The sequence below is a fragment of the Python bivittatus genome, unplaced genomic scaffold (genome assembly GCF_059951505.1).
Source record: "Python bivittatus isolate LINGU-HERP-01145 unplaced genomic scaffold, Pbiv_v1 ctg000410_np1212, whole genome shotgun sequence".
Lineage (NCBI taxonomy): Eukaryota > Metazoa > Chordata > Lepidosauria > Squamata > Pythonidae > Python > Python bivittatus.
Genome location: NW_028277067.1, coordinates 1,139,303 through 1,161,494, shown reverse-complemented (window position 1 = coordinate 1,161,494; position 22,192 = coordinate 1,139,303). Strand labels below are relative to the sequence as shown.

General features: G+C 39.6%; 2 protein-coding genes across 7 annotated transcripts in view; both read left to right on the top strand.

Moving 5' to 3' along the window:
* Positions 1-8,416, top strand: part of ARHGAP27 (Rho GTPase activating protein 27) — a 55,737-nt gene extending 47,321 nt beyond the window's left edge. For both annotated transcript variants that reach the window (XM_007429836.4, XM_088143330.1), the window contains exons 13-16: positions 230-307; positions 1,140-1,274; positions 4,648-4,753; positions 5,273-8,416. In XM_007429836.4, the coding sequence (XP_007429898.2) occupies positions 230-307; positions 1,140-1,274; positions 4,648-4,753; positions 5,273-5,450 (497 nt within the window). In that variant the 3' untranslated portion in view covers positions 5,451-8,416. The remainder of the gene's footprint in view (positions 1-229; positions 308-1,139; positions 1,275-4,647; positions 4,754-5,272) is intronic.
* A 286-nt stretch (positions 8,417-8,702) lies between these two features.
* TMEM98 (transmembrane protein 98) lies at positions 8,703-20,326 on the top strand. 5 transcript variants are annotated; one of them, XM_088143333.1, is made up of 8 exons: positions 8,703-8,858; positions 10,818-10,904; positions 12,594-12,805; positions 13,806-13,937; positions 14,973-15,006; positions 15,160-15,275; positions 16,130-16,189; positions 19,212-20,326. In XM_088143333.1, exons 3-8 carry the CDS (start codon positions 12,675-12,677, stop codon positions 19,417-19,419), a joined length of 681 nt encoding a protein of 226 aa, XP_087999459.1. In that variant the 5' UTR covers positions 8,703-8,858; positions 10,818-10,904; positions 12,594-12,674; the 3' UTR covers positions 19,420-20,326. The 5 variants fall into 5 exon arrangements, with proteins under 5 accessions (XP_087999459.1, XP_087999457.1, XP_087999460.1 ...); XM_088143331.1 differs by having other exon boundaries at positions 12,577-12,805; XM_088143332.1 differs by lacking the exon at positions 8,703-8,858 and adding an exon at positions 8,877-10,051 and having other exon boundaries at positions 12,577-12,805.
* Positions 20,327-22,192: the final 1,866 nt, after the last annotated feature.

The window sequence follows — 22,192 nt, the reverse complement described above, 5'->3', positions numbered from 1 at the left end:
TCCACATCTTCAGTTTTATGATGTGCATGCATTATGCATCTTGATCAGAATTTCTATAACATTTACATTTTGTGTCACGCATTCTGGTTTTGTGACTCATAAAAAGCTCTGTTAAGTTGCTTTTTATACTGAAGCAAAAGAAGTGAAAGTGTGAGAAAAGACCCTTACTTTACACCTTTTTTTCTGTTGTGGAGATATGGATAATAGCTGCCATTTCTCTCCCTCTCAGGCTTGGATATTGATGGACTTTATCGGATAAATGGTAACCTGGCTACAATACAGAAATTGCGCTACAAAGTTGACCGTGGTAAGCCACTGTGACTTGTAAGTGGGATAGTTTAGTGAGGCATAATGCCCATTGCCTGTAGAAGATCTCAGGGTCATCCATTCCTGTGGATACATTTGAGATGTATATAGCAGGCTTCCTGAAACCTGGACACTGTCCAGATGTTGGTATCAACTTCTTTGTCTGATCCCCAATGCACTGCTGAGGCACTCTGAAGCTAGTAAAAGATATTCCAGCAAGAAAGAAATGTTTCTCATCCTACTGTCCGTATGCCACATGGACATACTAGGATGCATGGAGGAGCCCTCAAGGGGTCAGGAATCAGCACCAACTGACCCAACTTCAAGCCTGAAGCCATTTTGCCATGCAGTGCTTTGCCTCACGCACTAGACGAAGCAAGGTGAGGAATATCTAGCTCAGTGTTTTTCAACTGTGGCAACTTTAAGATGTGTGGACTTCAACTCCCAGAATTCCCCAGCCAGCATGCTGGAAGTTGTAATCCACACATCTTAAAGTTGCCAAGGTTGAAAAACTTTGATCTACCTCAACAGAACTTTTTTAACACTAACTAGTCCCACTCTTAGGATTATAGCTCCAAGTTGCTCTCCAGTGGAGCTGAATTTACTCTCTTCCAGAAGCTAAGTGCACTCTGCTCACTTCTGAGGTGATTGAAGGAGGTCACCTTCTCTTCTTTAGCATGATTCTGGAGCAAATCTTAGGTTGTTCTCTGGTCCAAGAATTGTGAATAAAGGCTGATCCAAGAATCAGTTATGGCTGCAATGCTATCATTACCTTTTTCTTCAGTGCTGTGGATGGGATTTTATAGCCTGATGTCTTGTCATTAATTTTGCAGATGAGCACCTGGATCTTGATGATGGCCGTTGGGATGATGTTCACGTCATCACTGGGGCACTCAAACTCTTCTTCCGTGAGCTGCCTGAGCCACTCTTCCCCTTCAGCCATTTCGACAAATTTATTGCTGCCATTAGTAAGACAATGTTGTACTCTTGGGAAGGATAAGAGGAGTATTTAGAGGCTAAGCTGAATATAAGTATCAAAGCCTTAGCTTTTTTGGCTGAATGGCATTACCTCCTATAGCTTAGGTGTGGGCAGACTTCAAAATCTACATCGTTTTTATGTTTGTTTGTTTTTTGTTTTGTTTTTACTGAACACCTGAGATCCACAAATTGTAATAGGGCAAAATGTGGGTGTGTGTGCGCCTTCGAGTCAGTCTTGAGTCCTGGTGACTGCCTGGATTAATCCATGAAGTTTTGTTGGCAATATTTTCAAAAGTAGCTTGCTAGTTCCTTCTTCCTAGAGAGTAACTACCCCAAAGTCACCCAGCTGGCTTCATGCCCAAGGCTGAACTAGAACTTCTTTAGAATTCTTTATAAGAATTATGAGCTCAGAAATCTGCTTTAATATCCTGCATATAAAAATCAATTACTGCTTCCCCAAGTTTTCTGTATTTCAATTGTTTCTCTTGTTGAAACAATTGAGAGTTAGAAATTGTGCTAATCTTGCAAATTACCTAGAGATCTATCACTAGATACAGGTCTATTCTTTATTCTGCCCATTCTGTGCTGTTGCTTATTTATCATTTAAAGCAGAGATGAAGAATCTTGTAGCAGTTGAGGATCACACTTGCTTTTTTTTTTTGCAATAATTTTTATTAAATATTACAATTAGAAAAAATAAAAACTATTGCAAACTACAAAAATATAAGAATAAAAAGAAAAAAGAAAAAGTGTAGAAAAGGGAAAAAAGAAAAAGAAAAAAAAGCAAGTATATAAAGAAGTAACTTCCCCTTTCGTCACAACAAGTATAAACAATTTTAGTAACTTATCACCATCTCTTAAAATACAACAAATACTCTCTTCATCCCATATCTCGTCTGTTAACTATAAACAAAATCCAAAAGCCTCATCATTCATTCCTTATCAGCAAAAGTCCATTAAAGGCTGCCAAAAATAACTACTTACCTATTTTAACCTTGATCAAATAAGCCAATTCTGTATTCCTTCCCTGTACTTTTAACAATCTTGGCTTTTAATCCCTTCAAATAATGTCCTAGAACTTGATTTCTCTTCTCTTCTCTTCTCTTCTCTTCTCTTCTCTTCTCTTCTCTTCTCTTCTCTTCTCTTCTCTTCTATTCTATTCTATTCTATTCTATTCTATTCTCTATTGTCCTTTCTCAGAGAGTCCTTCAAGACTTTAGCAGATCTCTTTTGTACGTACAGTAAGAAAAGGTTATCCAAATCACTCTTCTGGTTTAATACTTGTATATCATCTTTAAGTATTAAGACATCACCTGGTTTCATTTGTATGTCCAATATATCATCTTGTTCCATATTGTTCTTGTAACTTGTCATATTTAAACTCACATTCAAATCAATTTCAGTCTAACTGGTATAGCTTGTTCTTCTTCTGTGACATCATTAACACACCATCTATGATATCAGACATTCTTAAAATCAATTTCTGAGTCCATCATTCCAAAATATCCTTCAAAGGATCCACTATTAAAGTATTTTGGTCCATTCTTTGTTAACAAGTCAAATTTAAGTATTCTTCTTCCTTAAGTATAATCTTTATTTTCTTCTAGTTCCCTCTAGTGCCCAACCTTCAAAGTCTCCTCCTATCATGTTTTTTTCTTCCAAAGAATCCGAACCACCACAGTTTCCATGGGAAAGATTTTTATAATTAATTTCAAATTTTTATTCCAAGTCCATCTGCACCCTTAATCCACTTTTTAACTTTCCAAAATCAACACTCTAAGCATCCTTTTGCTGTTTATTCCAAAAAATAATATTTTTCTGTCAGCCCTCCCAGGTAAACTATTAGATGACCTAATTCTACTTTATTGCAAAGCTACATTAATAGAATCTTGCAAGTCTGAAGGTACAAATCTCCTGCATCCCTATTTACTGCCTGCGTAGTTAGGGCGGGTCCTTCCTAAGTTTCATTCTCTGGCTGTTACTCTGTTGCGGATTCCCTTCTCTTTTATCTGTTGGTCCCCTAGGCGGCATCTCTTCACCCCATCTTCCAAGGTCACTCTCAGATTCCATCACATTTTCCGAGTCCTTAAAATCATATTTAAAACCTTTTTTGTTAAGGAAAAGGAGACTCACCCAGTGAATGTAATAAAAACTTGGCTATTCTGAAGGGTCTTTGCAGAGCAATAAAAATAATTCCAAAGGTCATCAAGAAATGAGGCTCGGCCAAGCTTTTTGTCCATAAAAGGCTGTGTTATGACTGTGAGCTTAGATGGTATCCCTTAACTCCCAGCTGCTCAACTCATAAGCCGACTGCAAAACCTTGGTTCTTGTAGTCTACTCACAAGGAGTAGCTGTCCTGAGTGCATGTGGGCAATCTCACAATCTCTCCTTTCTCTGGAAAGATTTTGCTGGCCAGGATCCAGCATCCAGCCATCAATCTCTGCCATCAAGGACATCTAGCTTGCCATGGTGCTCACCAGAAGTCTCTCCATGCTTACTCTTTTTTAATTGTGGTTAAATTTTTGACAGACAGATAGTAACATTAAATCTGGACATAGCCTAGGGCAAAACAAAACGAACTAAAATTAAATCGAATATTTTTCTATGGATTTAAAGGAGTTAAGGCTGCCCTCAAATAACAGTGATACAAATCCAAAAGTGCCTCTTTACCAGCAAATTGCAATGAGGAGGTGGCTAATAAGATCGCATTAGAGCACTGTGTGGGAAAAGTCACGCAGATTGCCTTCTCCTGCTTTAAAACGTTTGGGACAGTTCAGTACAGGAAATCATCATCATCATCATCATCATCATTCTGCGATGATACCTTTACCATCAAACAACAACATCTGCCTATCCCAGGTTCTTGGGAAGGACTCAATAGGTGGATAAAAATGCCAAATCCAGTCTAAACATCTGGCTATGTGACCAACAATAATAATAATGTTTTTATTGAACTAATAAAGCTGCGAGACAAAAAAAAAATACAGAGTTGAAAACATGGACACAAGCAAAAGCAAAAAAAGAGAATAAGCACTTCAGAATATGCACACACAGACACATGAATAGTATGTAAAGTATAAATTCTCTTCGGGAATCAGAAGAGGCATAGCATCTAGCATTTAGACTAGGCTTGGCATAGCCTCTCTTTGTCACATCAAATTAGAAGAATGTGTCTAATGGTCTAATATACACCTTTCCCCTTGCTCTTGACTGCTGGAAAGAACAGGGTGGCAAGAAAGTGCATTATCCATAGCAGAAAAAATAACAGTGAAAGGACAAGGATCTAGACAGGCTGCTGTTATTTCTTAGGACCACTGGTATAAAGAATAAAATGAGTGAAATCTCCTTTTTTGGGGATTGCAGAAATTACGGACCCTACAAAGCGAAGCCACCGCTTACGGGAACTTGTGCATTCTCTACCTCCTGCTAATCGCAATACCATGAGGGTACTTTTCCAGCATCTTTGCAGGTAAGCAGCTCCATCTTTCAGACCTTTCAGTTGGTTTGGGCTGCAAAGTGGTAATTCTGCAGTAAAAGTCCTGTGGCCATAGATGCAGTGTGAATTTCTTGCCTCAACCACAGTCTCCTCCCAGCTAGTCAACCCTTGTGATACTTTTCTCTGCCTTTTGGCCTTCCTACCTTTAAATTCCTGCTAGAAGGCAGAGCCCACTTCATTCCCTCATCCCACCAAGACTGCCTGCCTGCCTACCTAAATATTGCATCACTCTTTGAATTTAGTGGGTGACACTTTTAATTGCTATGCAACTTGAAAGAAATAATATTCAATGGCACTTCTGCAGCCAGATGGGCAGGGAAGGGGCAGACAGGTGGCTAACAAATAATCTTTACAGAAGTGTACACTTCATAAAAGTAAATGATAAAATTAAACCCCAACCAAAAGAGGATTGGAACTCGAGTCCTCCTACTTCTGATGGCATCTCAGAGTTGTTCTTGTGGCTTCAAGGTGTCCTTCCTTTCTTTTTTCCAGGGTTATAGAGTTCCAGGAGGAGAACCGCATGTCTCTGCAGAGTGTTGCAATTGTCTTTGGGCCAACATTATTGAAGCCAGAGGCAGAAGAAGGGAATATGGCTATGTACATGGTTTTCCAGAATCAGATTGTGGAGCAAATCCTTAATCAGTTCAATTATATATTCCCAGAGAGCTAGACACAGCTGTATAATGGAGTGCCTTCAGTATGAGAGCAGGTCCTGTTGCTGTAAGGAAAGAGGTGTCGCTGGTTAGGGCCACAACAGAGACAATGAAGCTGGGAGAGAAATATTTGGCAAGCAATCAAATCATCTCTGCTGGATTCAGAAAGCTTGTTTGTGGAAAGGGGGAGGCTTTGTGGGTGAATCTAAAGAATTACTTTTCAATTGAAGTAATTATTTTTCAAGCAACATGGCTTATGAAGGAGTTGAGGGAAATTGTATTGCTACGGATATACTCTGAATCTTCAGTTCTTTTGAATGAACGAAGTATTGTTGAAAATGTGAGATGGAGATGGATTTGAAGAGGATCAGACATTCATTTGGTGAATACTGGTTAATCTGACTCCACTTCTTTGACTGCAAGATATAAAATGGCAGAATACTAATACATGATCATAGTATTGGCATAACAGCATTATAATACAGAATTCAGATTTGTAATATTAATTTCTGTGTATCAGTTGCTTGTTCCAATGTATGTATGAATTATCTGTGGTAGGATAACTTGCACTTTGAGATTGGTAAAGTGGAATTCAGCTTATCTATGTACCTGATCCTTGGGTAACCCTGAGTTCAATATAATCAAATACATGTTTACAGTGGTAGAGGGCATCCCATGAGCTGTAGAACCTGACAGTTGTGTCACCAAAATTGGTTGGCAAAATGGCCAGAAGATGTGCCCTTTCAAGAAGATTGGGAGGCTGAGTTTGCAGCACCTTATCTCTCAAACATTGCATACCCCCGGTTTAGAAGCTACCCAGAGAGCTTGGTATACCTGGACCTTTTTTTTTTCCCTGCTAAAAACAAAGTGGGGAAAGAATGGAGAGCCTGATTTATGGATTTCTTTCCAAAACCTTAATAATAGCTCTGCTCTCAGTTACTTGACGGGGGGGCTAGGATGCAGGAGTTGCCCACATTCCAAGCTCCTTCCTGATGGCTTCTCCCACAGGGATGCCCTGGGGAAATTTATCTGGACTTTTTTTTCTCTACCATTTCCAAGCTGGCCCATTTTCAGACTGACTTTTGCACCTCTTGTTCTATTCAGGTTTCAGAGAGTTATTCTGCTGAAAGGCAGAGACAGTGGTGGTTCAAGGGTATATGGTGCCCCTAGGCCACATTGACTGATGGCACCACCTGCTGATGTGAAGATTTGTCCTTTAGAATGATTTGGAAGGGGAGGGGCAGCATTGGTGCCCTAGGCTAGTTCCTACTCAGTACCAACCCTAAGCTTTGGTGCGCAAGGCCAGTACCTACAGAGCCAGCCTAAAGCCAGCCCTGGACAGAAAGAATTCCAACCTCCTTTATATGATTTCTTTCAACATTCCATTGGGTTGAAAAGAAGATCAAGGTAGCAAATGAATGCAGAAAGTTATTCTGCTGGCAGATGGGGTCACTTCAAATAATGTTTTCCAACAGTGCATTGAGCTGAAAATAAAGTATTCACCCATGTGACCCCCATTTTTTTCAGAGTTAATGTCTGAATGGATAATGACCATCAAGCCCTGAAGCCTTTGAGGTTTTATCCTTCTGAGGAAAGATAATTTTCATAATTTCCATTCTGTAGGGAAACATTTAACACAGGGGGAAAAAATCTGAAACTACTACCATGAAAATACAGTAGTTGGGCCAGGACCGTTTAGTGTTGTTCTGAAGCTGTAGGAGAGGACATCATGAAAACAACCCATTCTTCCTTCTCTTTGTACTATTGGTAAATCCAGAGTTCAGGAATTGGTGTGGCGAATCATCCTTCCAAACTGGCACTTTATACATGAACTTGCCGCTGAATCACTTTCATTTGTTCTGAACAAACTCTGGGTACAGGAGAGATCAATGTGCAAATCTGAGGTGTGTAGAATGTTTCACACACACCCCTGAAAAGCCATAAACAACTGCTTCTGTAGGTTTTTTTTGTTTTTTTTTAATAAAATGGTACTTTTTCAGTCTACCTTAATGGAGGGAGGAAGGTACTGCATCTAGGCTTTTTAGTGGACAATGAAGCTGGAAGAGCCAGTGTGTTATCCAGGCACAGTACATCTTCTGTGTCTTTATCCTTCATCTTTATTTACAGCTACAACTACCCAGCATTCTTCTACAGAATTCAGAAGATTTGAAAAGCCATACTAAGCCCTCTACTACTATGCCTGTCATATGAGACAGCTGTCTAACTCTACTATGAAAATGTTGGAGAGCTAAAATCTGCTTTTTTTAACATTCTGGTTTGATATTCTCTACTTTGAAGGCTCTGCACTAGCCTAAGATTGATGGTGCAATTAATTTTGTGGCAGGGGGAGGGTATATGTGTGTAGTACTAATTTATGGTATAATGCAGACAACTGGGCTTCTGGTAAACGTCAGCAAATATAGTTTGATACTTACCCTGAAATAGTTCAATTCCAAATATTTCTCCAGAAGCTAAAATGTGAGATTCAGGTGCCTTAACTAAATCATAAAAATTAGTGAATGCGGTACTTATTTCATCTCCTATATGAAACATGTTTTTAAAACAATTATTACATCTGGAAGTTTTTTGCTCCACTGTGGCTGCACCTAAAGGAAACGGATATTCAGACAATAATGACCCTTCAATAAAACATGCTGGCTGGGGAATTCTGGGAGTTGAAGTCCACAGGTCTTAAAGTTGCCAAGTTTGAGAGAGACTAAGAGCCTTAAAATGAGTAAAGTGGCATCGGACGGGATGACGCCTCATCAACTTGGCAATTTCTTCTGCTGTGGACTGCTTATGGCAGCGTTCTCCAAACTGGCGCACGCGCAAGAAAACTGATCAGACTTGAGCAAAGGGGGAGCACGGTCAAACCTCATTCTAGCCTTTGCTCCTCACTTTGCCAAGCAAAACAGCAGTGGGCAGTTGTACAACAAAGTTTGAGAACCCCTGTGAGATAAAGATTAAAAATTACCGATTAAAGGTGGCGTTTGTATCTCTTGTCCAACCCCATCATCAGTGAAATCATTATTCATGAGGGAATCACACACATTCATTTTAGGGGGTCATGATATGGAAAAGTGAGAATCGCTGGTTTATAGTATTTATTAGAGACTACAATACAATTTACTCTTGGATATACCGCAGACATTTTCTTCTGCAAGGAAGGGTGAACACCGTATCTCAGCTGAAGGCACCCCCACCCCAAATCCCCCATGCATGGCCAGCCCACTTTCAAATCTCGCCTCTGTCCATCTGGCATCTGTTCAGTTTTATCTTGCTCAGGAATGCAGGCAGGACCTAACAAGAAGGCTAAAAGAGTTACGCTGGCAGACAAGGGGGCCCTTCTTAGCGTAGAAGAAACTTGCTTGCAGGGGCTCTTGGCAAGTGGAACGCTGTGGCCTCCTCCAGTACAGTATTCCCAGGTAAAGAGAAGAACTATTTTAGTGTTCACCCCCATTGCCTCTAGATGAAGCATTTTTGCTAGGTGGGGGGTGTCTCCAGCTACATTTGGGTGCATTTCCATTTACTTTTGGTAAAAGATTTGAGAAGAGGCAAGATTTTTTATTCTTTTGTTTCAGGAGTAAGAAATGTTCAGAGTTCAGGGATTAATCCTCTTTAAAAAAAAAAACAAACCAGACATTCTGCTTCAGAGAAAGCCACTGTTATGAGGGAGCTGTTGCCAGGGCAAAATTCCTAAGCAAGGAGGAGGAATTGTTTCCTTCCTGCCATGTTTCATCTCTCTCTTTAATGTTAGGACCTCTCTAAAGGGGCTGTGTTGACAGTGGGTTTAGTAATTTCCGGGAAGCTTTTCTGATAATAGTGAAGTTGTGCTTGTGTTGAAAGAGTACAACAGAAACCCTTGGAAAACAGTGAAAAGAAACTAAGACTTTGTATTGTTCTTTGTTTTTAAATGTTTTTAACAATTGTAAACCACCCAGAATCTCTGGGAGTCGAGCAGCATATATTATTATTAATTATTATTATCATTACTGCTATAGGTTCCTCAATTATACTCTGCAAATGTGGATCAGATAGAGAATTAAGCAGCCTTAAAAGCTAATACCTTTCATGTTGTGGAATGGGGCGGGGGGAGGGAGACTACATTCCTATATTAGGCCATAAAGAGAGGAAAGGTATGGCTGAGTAAGACTTCCAGTGAGAAACTATCCCATTATATCCACTGTGAGGAGGACAAATTGTTCAAGATAGAGATCTGCTTTGTTGTTTAATAGTGCAAGGTTTATATAAGCAGTAGAATTTAAGTTCAGTACAGTCCTACTTTTGAATGTTCTACCAAACATAAATCCTATCAGTGGACATCATGCCCCTCTGGTTTTGCACTGTAACTGCAAAGTATGCCAACCTCCTGCTCCATAGGGAAGGCTCATGCCATCCCTTTTGTTCCATGAAAAACCAATTGAACGGCGTCTAGCGTCTGCGAGGCCAAAAATGATCCCAAGGAAGTTTTCCTTTTCTCCCATGTGTTCTTGCGCTATTTGCTGTGGGCTGGGATGACGGGGTAAAGGTCACAAGCACCGCTGCTATTTGCTCAGTTGCTTTCTTCACGCTAATGTTCCGGTGGCAGCGGCTGATGCTGTGTTCCTACAGAGACCAGGTGAGAATTTTTTTTTAAAAAAAACCTGTTGTTTCCATAGTTCAGTTCGTTAGGATTCTACAGCAGAACCCCGGTTTCCCACTTCTGCACTGTAGGTACAATATAAACTAACCAAAACACAACCATCTCTCAGTTGATTGCTTTAGCAACTTAGAAGTGAAGGCCTTTCAACCAAGTTGTTGTTGTTTGGGTTGAGGTGTAGCAGTTACTAAAATCCAGCCAGACTTTAATTGGTAATTTGCATATCTGCTAACTTTTTAAATCTCCAAAGAAATGAGGTATCAGTTTCACTCTTTAACACTATTACTTGACCTTTAAAAAGTAAATCTGAAGGGAAAGCAATTTGTTTACATTCATTCAGATGTGACCTTTTCCCTCCAGACTCTTACTCTGTGATCCAATCATGATACAGAGGGTTTTTTGAGTTATATATGATTTCTAGTTATTAAAGATGCTCCAGAAATATGACACTGGTAATAATAACTAATCAGACAAAAATTACTTCCTCTGCTCTTGAGTCTTCAGTGGCAACTTGCTTTTTATAGTTGATTAGTCATAACCTGCAACGACAAGATTTGTTTTAACCAAAGTTTAGTTTACAAATTTTAATGGCCTGGTATACACATAATGCTGAATTATTAATTAAGATATCCTGTACAAACTAAAATGACTGGCTTTACACAGTATGTTTCACCATAATTGCTTACTACAACATGTAAATCTGTATCTGAAATATCAGTATTGTTCAATCCTTAAAATATTTCAGAACTTGGCAATCCTTCATTCAAGCGTTACCCATAAAACATGCAGTAAAAGAAGATTCTTCAGCCTGGTCTGCTTGAAGGACAAAGTAGTAAGTCATTCCATGCACCCTTGAAATGCTGACCTAGGCAGGGCTCTCATCTGCCAGAAGTGTTTAAATGTATAATGTTCCCAGAACTGCCTAATTTGTGAAGTGGAAACCATGGCAACAGGGGCAAGTCTGCTTTGAAAGTTGAAAGAAGTGGGGTAGTTTGGCAAACCTCATGCTGATAAACTAGCCAATTACGTGCCCATCAAAGATCCCAGTTTCCATTTTTGGCATTTCCAGTTGAAGGATTTTGTATCTCAGCACATAAAAAAGGAGAACATCTGGGCTGTACAGTTACTTGGGTAGGAGATATTTGTTGGCATAGTGTTGGTACTGGAGAAGGTGATAGCTTTCAAATCTACTGAAAAAGCATGTGAAAAAAGTGTTTTAGGACAGAGACTCTTGGATACACACACATCGTTCATTTGACTAGGGCCCTCCTTCAGTTAAGTCTACCAGGATGATGGTGGATACTGTTCAAAGAACAGGACAATTGGGGGACAGTCTTGGTTTGTTCCCCATATACATACTCTTAAGCTGCCTCCTCACTATTCCAAAACACTTTAAAGCCAATGTGTTCATATTCACTTCTGCTAACTTTGAAATGCTGAGAATATGAAAACTGCACCATGGCCAATCCATGCTCATCTGCAGCTTTCCAATAGGAGAGTTTGAGGAAAAGCATTATTTAAAAGGCTCAGGTGAAATGCTATGATGAAGTAATAGCATGCTGGCAATTTCTAATGAGACACTTTTCCCAATAATTCTGTCTATGGTTGCATGCCGCTACAATGGCTAGAGTAGAGGGGTCAGGGAAATGGGTTTTAAACAATGCCTACTGACTGACATAAGAATAGGGTGTTGAAACTCAGAGCCAGGAGATGAGATGAAGCAAGAAAAACAATCCAGCAGTGAAGATCGGCTTTAGATAAACTAGCATAAAATCAAGGAGGGAAAAAGACTCAGCTCTCAAACACCAGTGATACAGTGGGAAACTGTGGGAACACTAGGCTTTGGAGCTCATTCTAAACTGGCACAATGTGGCTGGGCAGAAGTGCCCTAAAGCAATGAAAACAATACAGTAGGAAGACATTAGATTGCAATCTGCCAAAGAATGTTTGACCACTCTTTGGTTGAACAGTCTATCACATTTTGACTGCAAAACATGATGTATCAGATGGGCCATGATTTCATTTTGCCAAGCACATAATCAAGACGGCATACTCGGGATCATTGACAGTAGTTATGCTTTAATTGTTGAAAACATCTGGCCAAGGTACATAATACTTCACTTAATCATAAGGATACTCAAAGAGGTGAGCAGAACATTTGAGAGAGGCTGGCTCATTCCAAGAATAAGTGAGGATGGGCAAAAAATAGATATGGATATATGAGTAGATCTCTGAATGATTTCAACACATTAGCAAGGATTTCTAACTCCCTATTGTTTAAAAATAGTGGCAACGTTATAATGCCTGAGAGAAAAGTTAGTATAATCAGTGTTACTGTTTGGAAGGACTTGAATTCAGTACTGATATTCAGATTGCTTGACATAGAACTGTTCCATTGTCTTTTGAATTAAGCTTCACTCTTAAGTCTCACTTTTTTGTTTTTGTTTTTAAAAAAGACTCTGAAAGCCAAAAGTTTCATTATTTCTGGTGTGTGTCACCACCAGGACTCCACTTTGTTCAGTTTTAATCCAGGTAGAAGTGTTTCTGAAGAAGTCTTGCTCTTGAACTGTCCATTCACCCCCGAGTGTACCACAGGGCATCAATGGAGACTGTTGTGATTGTAGCCATTGGGGTATTGGCAACCATCTTCCTGGCTTCTTTTGTGGCCCTGGTTGTGGTGTGTAGACAACGTTACTGCCGACCCAAGGACTTCTTGAGTCACTATGATACCAGGTGAGGTGATTTTTCAACTGTTAAGATTCTGGCAATACATCCTCTTATCTGGAATGTTTTGGGATAGCAATTTCCAGCATTTGAAGTCAGGATGGCCAAAACTATGGATTTTAGGCACCACAGGCACAGCACATCTCAAGGATTCCAAGATGGGAATGTCTAATCTACAACTTTGGTTGTTGTTAATAATAAGAAATGACAGCCAATTAAAGATTCTATAAGTAAAATTTGAACTCAAAATAGTTCAGGTGCCTAAGCCAGCTGGTGACTGAAAAGGAATTCTGCACATATTTAGTGGCATTATCTGCTTCCATTTTCAAACAAAGCTTGTGTGATACTTGTAAAAGACTTTGCAAGACTATTCTACAATCTGAAGAGAACCCAGAGTATTTCTTTATACAATTACTGAATATAATCTTTTATAAAATGTTCTCATCTGTTCCATGGCTGATATTTTAAAAATAGGTTCCAGAGCTATGATCTGAATTGTTTCTGATGAAATTGCTCTTTCTGTGGAAATATTCAGGGCCTTAAACCACTGCTGTGGATAAGAAGGAGGTGGCATACCAGCCTTAAATCTGCCTCCTCCTACAAATCAGGAAAGCTAGAACCATAATGGGAAGCTATTATAAGAAATTAAACACAATCTCCATTATTTCTTTTTTTTATTTATTTGTGTTGGGGTTATCAAAGCATAGGTTCTGGCTCCTTTGCTGTTAATAGCAATTTGATTTTAGATCGCTAGCAGCAACTGACGGTGTTTACCATCTCTTGGGCTCAAAAAAGCTTCATATGCTGATTTCTGCAAACTGAGTTGTTAAAAGCATAATATCACACTCAAGTTTTTTTTTTCCTGGCTGGTTAATAAGTGTACTTAATTTGGGATACCAAAGCTTACTGAATTTATTGGTCAAAAGTATGCTTAATTAGGGCTGTTTTGACACACACACACACATCCAACAACAGCCATGACTTGGATCCCTTTTGTGCTTCCTCCCAGGCCTATTGTTGACTTAACTGGCACCATGGAGACACAGTCAGAACCCTCTGAACTGGAGATGGATGATGTGGTCATAACAAACCCACATATTGAAGCAATCCTGGCAAACGAGGAATGGATTGATGATGCTTCGTAAGTTGGGCAGCACTGCCTTTTGGGCTTTGTTTTCCTTCTGCTGCTGCAATTTGAGACAAAACAGGACCAGAGAATAAAGCACCAAGACCTCTCCAAATCCTCTCTTTAAATGCTTAGCACAGAAGCGCTACACTGGAAAGAATTAATAGTCAGTCAAACGCTGCAGGGCCAAACCCATAATTTTTCACCAGAGTTTTTACTGGTGTTGGTGGGAGGTAGAAAGAGTATTAGGATAAATAGTTAGCTTTTAAAAATATCCTTGCTACACAATAGCATTCTGCTCCTAGCTTAATGGTACTTTCTTTTCACTATGACCACCATTGGTCTTAAATACCCATTTTGCCTCCAGATTAGAACTCTCTGCAGTCCCTGTTGTTCATCTCATCTGCCACATAGCTTGTTTCTTGCTTCTCTTCAAAATCCTCTAGAAGTGGTTGCTCTCTCCATCCTTCCATGCTAATATCTTTCATGGACATATCTCATCTAATACCCTTTCCTCCTTTCTGAGAATGCTGGCAGTTGCAGGCCCTGTACTTCCAGTGCTCCTTATCTTTGCATTACTAATTTAAATGAAATGACAGAAAGTGTATGGGGTGAAAGACAGAGAGTCAATCCTAGTTCTAACTCATTAGTCATTTGTGCAGTGTTGGCATGAGTTGTATTATTGTTAAAAAGGACAGGCAATGCCTTTGAGCCTTACACATGTGGATTTTTCTGCAGTCAGTGCCTCCTTATAGAATAGGAAATCATTGCTTCATGTCTTTTCCTTTTCACTCTTCATATCACTGGCTGCAGAATGCTCACTGATGTTATGATTACTCAATTCTCAAGGGGAAACGTGTCAACAACTTGGGTGACAAGAGCCAAACTCATCAGGTTAGCTGAGAACAAAATGTCCTACGGAACCCTAGGAAATAGATCTTCAGCAGGGAAGCTGAAGGCCAGAAAACTGAATCATGGAAGAGTCCAAATGCAAGAGACTTTTGGTGAAGTGCTTCTCTAATTTGCTGCTCCCATTTTCTCTTTCCTTAGGGGCCTGGTCTCTCACTGCATTGCTATCCTAAAGGTAAATCCCTATTTTTTCGAAAATCACAATGGGAGGATACCCTGCACCAGAGAAGGTGCACAGTCCATAGGAAGTGCATATAAGACAAATGCAGTTAAGGAGCAGTTGAACTCCTACCCCACGCAACGCTGACTTTTCTTACTCTCTGAACAGATCTGCCACACTCTCACTGAGAAGCTTGTTGCCATGACAATGGGGTCAGGGGCCCAAATGAAGTCCCCAGCAAGCCTGAGTGACATTATTGTGGTGGCCAAACGGATCAGCCCAAGGTGAGTTGTAAACAACTTATGGGGAGTACGACTCTGGGTGGCCTGGAGAGGAAAAGTCCATTTTAGCCTGAACAAAAGATGGGATATAAGCCAAATGAGTAATTAGGTGGGAGGACAAACAAAACACTGTCCTGGGATTATTGTTTAAATGATTTACTTCCTTGAATGAAAAGTATTGTTTCAACTGGTTACACTTTGGATGGGGACTCCTCCATGATTGGGGCAGCTGTCCTTGTTGCTCCCTGCCCTTTTTTTCTAAATGGATTGGATGAGCCTAAGGGTGAATTAATGGCTTTTCCATTAAGGAAGGAGGATTTGACATCTGCCTGAGGCATGAGGTCTACCCCCTACATGGAAGTGGGCTGAGTTGATCATGTATGTCCTCATTGACAGCAGAACAACTTCCAGTGCACTTTGTTACACTAAACTAACATAGGGAATGCATGAAAGACATGAAGAGGAACAGCTCAGACTGTTCAAGAAGAGCATCAGGGAGGAAGCTGTGCTGCTCCCCTGCCACCCACTTACTTATACTAATCAGGGTGTATACTAGAATCAGTTAGATGTAGGTATCATACAGACAACCTAGGAAAAATAAGTGAGGGTGGAACTGATCACTTCCATCTGTATTTGCTTTTGTAGACCCTTTCCTAACACGTTTTTTCAGATGTGTTAGATTACACCCCATTCTCTCCCATTGCAACTCCCAAATTTGGGGAAGACTATATTAGGACAGAAGGAGGGACGGAGGGACAGACAGACAGACGCATAGCAGTCTGTTTCTATTTCACTTCCTTAATTTGTCCTTAATTTATACATTAATTACAAACAGCCATCTGTTTTTTTCCTCATAGGGTAGACGATGTGGTTCGATCTATGTACCCACCACTGGACCCCAAACTGTTGGATGCCAGGTGAGTAGGCATTGCTTAGGGAGGTAGGATACCTGTACATTGTCCTTAAAGAACAGAGGACCTCTGTTTGCATTGCATAATCAAGCTTCCCACGCCAACTTCCTCTTTATGACAAATTTAAATTTTAATTCTGTTTTGAGCAAGAAAGGAAGCAAGGAGGGAGAAGGAACATGCTATTTTCTCTGAACAGGCCTACAACTCAGGCTTATTTCTGAACTGATTGTTCATGAGAAAAATGATAAATGTCTGCCTTCACATTCCAATAAGCTTCTCTTAAAAATAATATATTTCCTTGGAGGAATCTTCCCTTGCTTTCACTCCCACATTTTGAGGTGTCTGCACATGTGGTCCCTTTTGAGTTCTTCATCGAGTCCCTTCTGGTGTTTATTTCAACATTTCTCATCACCTTTAGAAAGGTTTCCCTTAGAACAGTGTTATCTTTATATATACTGTATATATATAAAGATTTTATTGAAAGTTTTAAAAACAAGAGTAAAAATTAACATAAACTAAAATAAAGTAAGAAGGAAAAAAGAAAAAGGAAGAAATAAAAGAGAAAGCTAAAGTGCAAAAAGAAAAAAAAAAGAAAAAAGTTGAAGAAAAATAGAAAGAAAAAAGATATAAAGAAGTGGCTTCCAATCTTCTTTGCAGCAGTTATAAGTACAATTGTAGATTTACCTCTTTCTCTAAAGTTGCTTCTTTCTATAATCTATCTAATCATCAAAACCATAGATCATAAGTTCATTTTTTCTGTTTTACACAAAAAGTCCATAAGGGGTTTCCAGTCAGCAATAAACATAGATATTGTCTTTTCTCTGATCAAAGAAGTCAATTTGGCCATCTCAGCAAGTTCTATCATCTTCACCAACCATTCCTCCATTGTAGGTATTGCCAAATCTTTCCATCTTTGTGCATACAATAATCTTGCTGTGGTTATCATATATAAAACAAAGTTTCATGACTTTTTTCCGACTGTTTATCCATCAGTCCCAAGAGGAAAAGTTCTGGTTTCAGTTGTGTATTAATCTTTAAAATCCTCTGAATTACTGTACGCATCTGAACCCAAAGTCTTCAAGCACGTCTGCCAAGCATCGTAAAACGACCCTTCTTGTTGTTCACATTTCCAACATAGATTTGAAGTACCGTTATACATTCTAGATAATGTGTCTGGTGTCATATACCAACGGTATATCATGTTATAAAAGTTCCTTTAAGATTATTAACATAGTGTAAATTTTAATCCTTTCAACCACATATTTTCCCATTGTTCCATATGTATACTATAACCAAAATTTTAACCCACTTTATCATACATTCTTTCTCTTGTTCTTCTGTTTTAAATTTCAATTGTTTCAAAGTCAGTCTTAGAATATTCAATACCATAAATTATTTTGTCTACTTTGAATCTTTCTGATAACCGTAAATAGGAAAACCATTGACAATTATGTCCCTCTGCCATCAGTTGTTCTCTTGATTTTATTTTTGTATTCCCTTTGACAGACTTCTAGTATCTCATGGTATGTTTAACCATTTGTGTTTGCCTATTTTTTCTCATCTATAAAATGCTTCTTGTGCTGAGAGCCACAAAGTTGTTTTTGGGCACAACCTGGATTTGTATCTATTCCATATTCTCAATATGGCACATCTAACAGAGTGATTTTTAAAATCTACATTAACCTTATTTTTTCATACCACAAATATCCATACCATCCAAATCGCAGATCATTTTCTTCTAACTCTAAAAGTCTTTTATTTCTCAGCAACACCCAATTTTTCCATCCAAACCAAACAGTAAGCTGCAAAATACAATTTCAAATCAGGTAAACCTCCTCTTTCCTTTGCATCTTGCAATACCTTATATTTAACTCATGGTTTTTTCCTTTGGCATACAATGTGACTTGCTTTTCATTATGTTGCTCCAAATATTCCAAAATGTCCAACACATTTCTACTGTTGTCCTTTAACTGTCTGTTAGGTAAAAACCTACGTTGATCCTTATGAATAAATTCCTGCAAAATTATTTTCAACCTCTCAACCAAAATCGTTGTAAACAATTTATAGTCATTATTCAATAATTATATCGGCTGATAGTTTCTTGTTAAAATCAAATCTTGTCCCTCCTTAGGTATTAATGCTATATTAGCCTCTTTCCAGCTCTCTGGCATCTTTCCCCTCTGTAAAATAGAATTCATCATATTTTGTAAAGGTTGAAAAAGTTCATCCTCAAAGCATTTATAGTAACCCACCTGATCCAGGTACCTTCCCTGTTTTAGTCTTTTTTATAGCTTCGCAATCTTCCTTTATTTTTATGGGCCCATTCATAACCTGTTTCTGTTTCTCTGCAATCTTCAGTAAATTTTGTTTCTTTAAATATTCACCTATTTTCTCCAGGGAAATTTCTTGTCCTTTATATAAAATAGAGTAACATTGAAGAAATATGTTTTGCATAACCACATCATCTGTTATTACAGTATCTCCCTCTTATAATTTCAGTATCATTTTCTTTTCTTTTTGTAATTTGTATGCCAACCACTTCCCTGGTTTATTTGCAAACTTTTTTTTTTGCATATTTCATTTTTATTTCCATTTCTTTTAGATAATTGTGGCTGTAGAAATTTAATTTGTTGAGAAATATTTATCTTCTCTGGAAACTTTAATTCTTCTTCTTTTCTTATCTCATCCAAACTAGCTTGTGTTTTCTCTTGCCTCTTCTTTTTGCGTTCACTATTCTATTGTATAAAGAAACCTCTCATGATTACGATTATTGTCAAAAAAACTCCCTTCCTTTTACAGTCCTCCATTATTGGCAATTCCATTCACAATTCTTCAAAATCTCAGGTTTAAAATAACGAAGTATGTTAGGAAAAAATCCCTGCCCTGGAAAAAACTGTATCTTCCACCCACACAAACACGCACGCACGTCTCCCCCACAGAGAAGATAGCGGGAAAAGACTTCTTGGCGGTGGAGCTGGAGGGGCGGGGATTGGTTGATCAGCCCCGCCCCGCCCCCTTTCTTTTGCAGGACGACGGCGCTGCTGCTCTCGGTGAGCCACTTGGTGCTGATCACCCGGCATGCCTGCCACTCTCCCGGCCGCATGGACTGGATCGACCAATCCTTGTCCGCGGCGGAGGAGCACGTGAGCGTGCTGCGCGAGGCAGCGCTGGCTTCGGAAGCCGAGCGGGCTGGTCCTGGCGCGGAAGGCTTTCTGCAGGAGCAGTCCACAATTTGAGAGCGAGGGGGGGAGAGAGAGCGAGAGAACTCGTGTCATACACGGCTATCTGCCCTCGCCTCTTTTCTATCGTTCATGTAGCATCGCTGATGGTTTGGCTTAATGAAAGTTATCTTCAGGATGACAGAACTGCACCTCGACTCTGCTGCCACTTTGTTCTGGTCTTGCATGAGGATTAGTGACCCTGAGACAGAGACGGGCTGGAGCGGGGTGGGGTGGGGAGGAGGACATTGCGTTGTTAGCACTTTTTCTCTGCAATCAGAAATATTTTGGCTATGGCATTTTTTCTTTTGTAGTTAAGGCCAGGAAAAAAGGGTTTTCAGTTTTGTATACTGAAAATCATGTGGATAGTTAAGAGCTATTTGACAGTGGTCCAGGATTTGAGCACATAACCACCGGCCTTTGGAGTCTTCAGGAGTGGTTCCCCCAGCCATTATCAGCTGCCTGATTCTGAAACTTTTTCCAGCTTCTGCAAAACCAAGAGTATAGTTCTTTGGATTCTAACTTCTATCCTCTTTCTACATAAAAAACTACGTACAGCATAAATTGGAGATTGTAGAGGAATGGACAGTTGATTGTTCCAGTAGATTCCTCTTGAGCAATCACAGATTGAACTTGAAACCATTCAGATGTAACCGGAGGAGTTTTTTGCCCATTCAGACTGCTATAATAAGTGGTTCTCTCCATGGATTCAATATCTTTGGTTGCTAATATTAATGTATAACAGCAAACCTCTTTTCTTATGGAAGATATATCTGAATATCTACTGTTCGCCCAATTATTTTCAGATGGGGTCCTTTCCTGGTTTCTCCTTTGCACAGATTTTTGTTTACACACTCCTGTACTACCCATTGCCACTACCACCATCATGTGAATGTAATAAAAATTATAGCCTCCACCATTTCAATTTGGACTTGAAGAGGAAGTATTTGTTGAGCAAATTGAGTCTTCCTTGCTCAGGCTATTCACAGTAGTCAGCAGTATCACTGAAAGAAATAGACATACAATGTAGATACAGTAATGGAATCATTGTCCAGTTCTGACAAGAAACCTGCCTTCCCTAACCTGAATGGTCTCCAGATGTACAGTACTGAGCTACAACTTCCATAGCTGTAGGTCCTAATTCTGCTTCACTACAAGGATTACTAGAATAATGGCAGCATATTCTTATAGTAAACGATGTAAAATAAGGCATTGCAGAATGCATAATTGCAGACTGTTTTTCCATTGAAAACAGTCAAATTTCCTGCCATGCACAAGCTTATACTGCTTAGATATTATTTTCCCATAACTTTCATATGTTGGAACAAGCTGTGCTCTGAATTATTAGGAGAGTTCACAATTGCATTGTTCTCCCAAGGAATATTGTTGAAAGTTGAAATCTCACTCCTATTTATAGAATCTGGTAACACTGTGGGCCTTTCCCTACTTTTGAGACCATTCAGCAGTCTCTCAGAATAGACACAAAGGCAGGGTAGGGATCAGCATGGGGTTAGCAAATGTAAGGTAGGTAGTGAGATCCCTATGTAATTTATTAATGGCCACTTCAGTTTCACAAATGGAAAAGATAATTTAGAGTATCTTAATGGACATTGAACTATTCTTACATATATCTAAATCAAATGTTGCACTACATGTGTTATCTGAGTATAACAATATGTTCTTGTTAGAATTTGCATTTAAATGTATCTGCTATAAACCAATAATAACCTCAATTCTGTTGTTGTTTTTGTTTCACTACACCATTCCCTCCTTCCACAGAATTGACTTAGTGGGATGGTCCAGTAGCTTCAATGATGTGACTGTGAGGCTGGTGAGAACATAAATGCCTGCTAGGGTCACTCTTGCTGGTAAGGTCAAAAAAGGAAGGGTGATAGAGGTATCCAAAAGTGAGAGTGAAAACAGGTGAAGCTGTGCAGGTATGAGTGAAGTCAAACTTACCTAAGAGAAGGAACTCCAGAATCAAACCCTGAAGAAAATAATGGCATATTATTGCTCTGTTTTTGCCAAGAAAACTGGACTGTTGTAACACTTAGATGAATCTGGGTGGGAAGTCACGGAATGCTCCTCTAGGTATTAAGGAAAAGCATTAAACTTTCCTAGGTAGATCTTGAGGGAATGAAATGACCAGACCAAAGTTGCAAGCAAGTCTGGTCAGTAATGGTGTCAATATTGTCATCCATTTCAGGGTTCTGTGGACATGATCTCTCCCCTCCTGTCTGCAGTCAGTCTTGATTGCCACCACATTGCTTTTGACTCCTAAAGCAGGGTTCCTCAATCTTGGCAACTTTAAGATGCATGGACTTCAACTCCCAAAATTCCCCAGCCAGCAAGGGAGCTGAAGTCCACCCATCTTAAAGTTGCCAAGGTTGAGGAACCCTGCTCTAAAGAGCTGTGCACTGCAGCACTGTATTGGTAGTCCTTCAGATTTGTACAAGATGGATAGAGCTGAATCTTTCAGTGTGGAGTTTCCCTCTATGTTACTCTGGCAACCCTGCACCAGCTGTGTGCAAACAGTTCCCTGTCACAAGCACACATGGGTATATCACCATTTGGGACATCCTCTGTGGAAGAATCATTGGCCAGTGAAAAAACGGTGGTCAATCAAAATCGTGCAATAGCACCAGACTGCTCAGTCAGCAATACTGTGACTGCTTTAATTCTACAGCTGTTAATGGTTTTTAACACAAGGCTGAAACAGTACATTGGTGGACAGACAGGACAGACATCCCCTCCTTTCCATCTCCTCCAGAGGAAGGCATGTTTCCTGCAT

Bases quoted from the DNA above. Each gene is read 5' to 3' on its own strand.
- TMEM98 (XM_088143333.1), top strand. From the start codon at position 12,675: ATGGAGACTGTTGTGATTGTAGCCATTGGGGTATTGGCAACCATCTTC. The intron at 12,806-13,805 runs GTGAGGTGATTT...GCTTCCTCCCAG, and splicing joins TTGAGTCACTATGATACCAG to GCCTATTGTTGACTTAACTG. The intron at 16,190-19,211 runs GTGAGTAGGCAT...TTTCTTTTGCAG, and splicing joins CCCAAACTGTTGGATGCCAG to GACGACGGCGCTGCTGCTCT.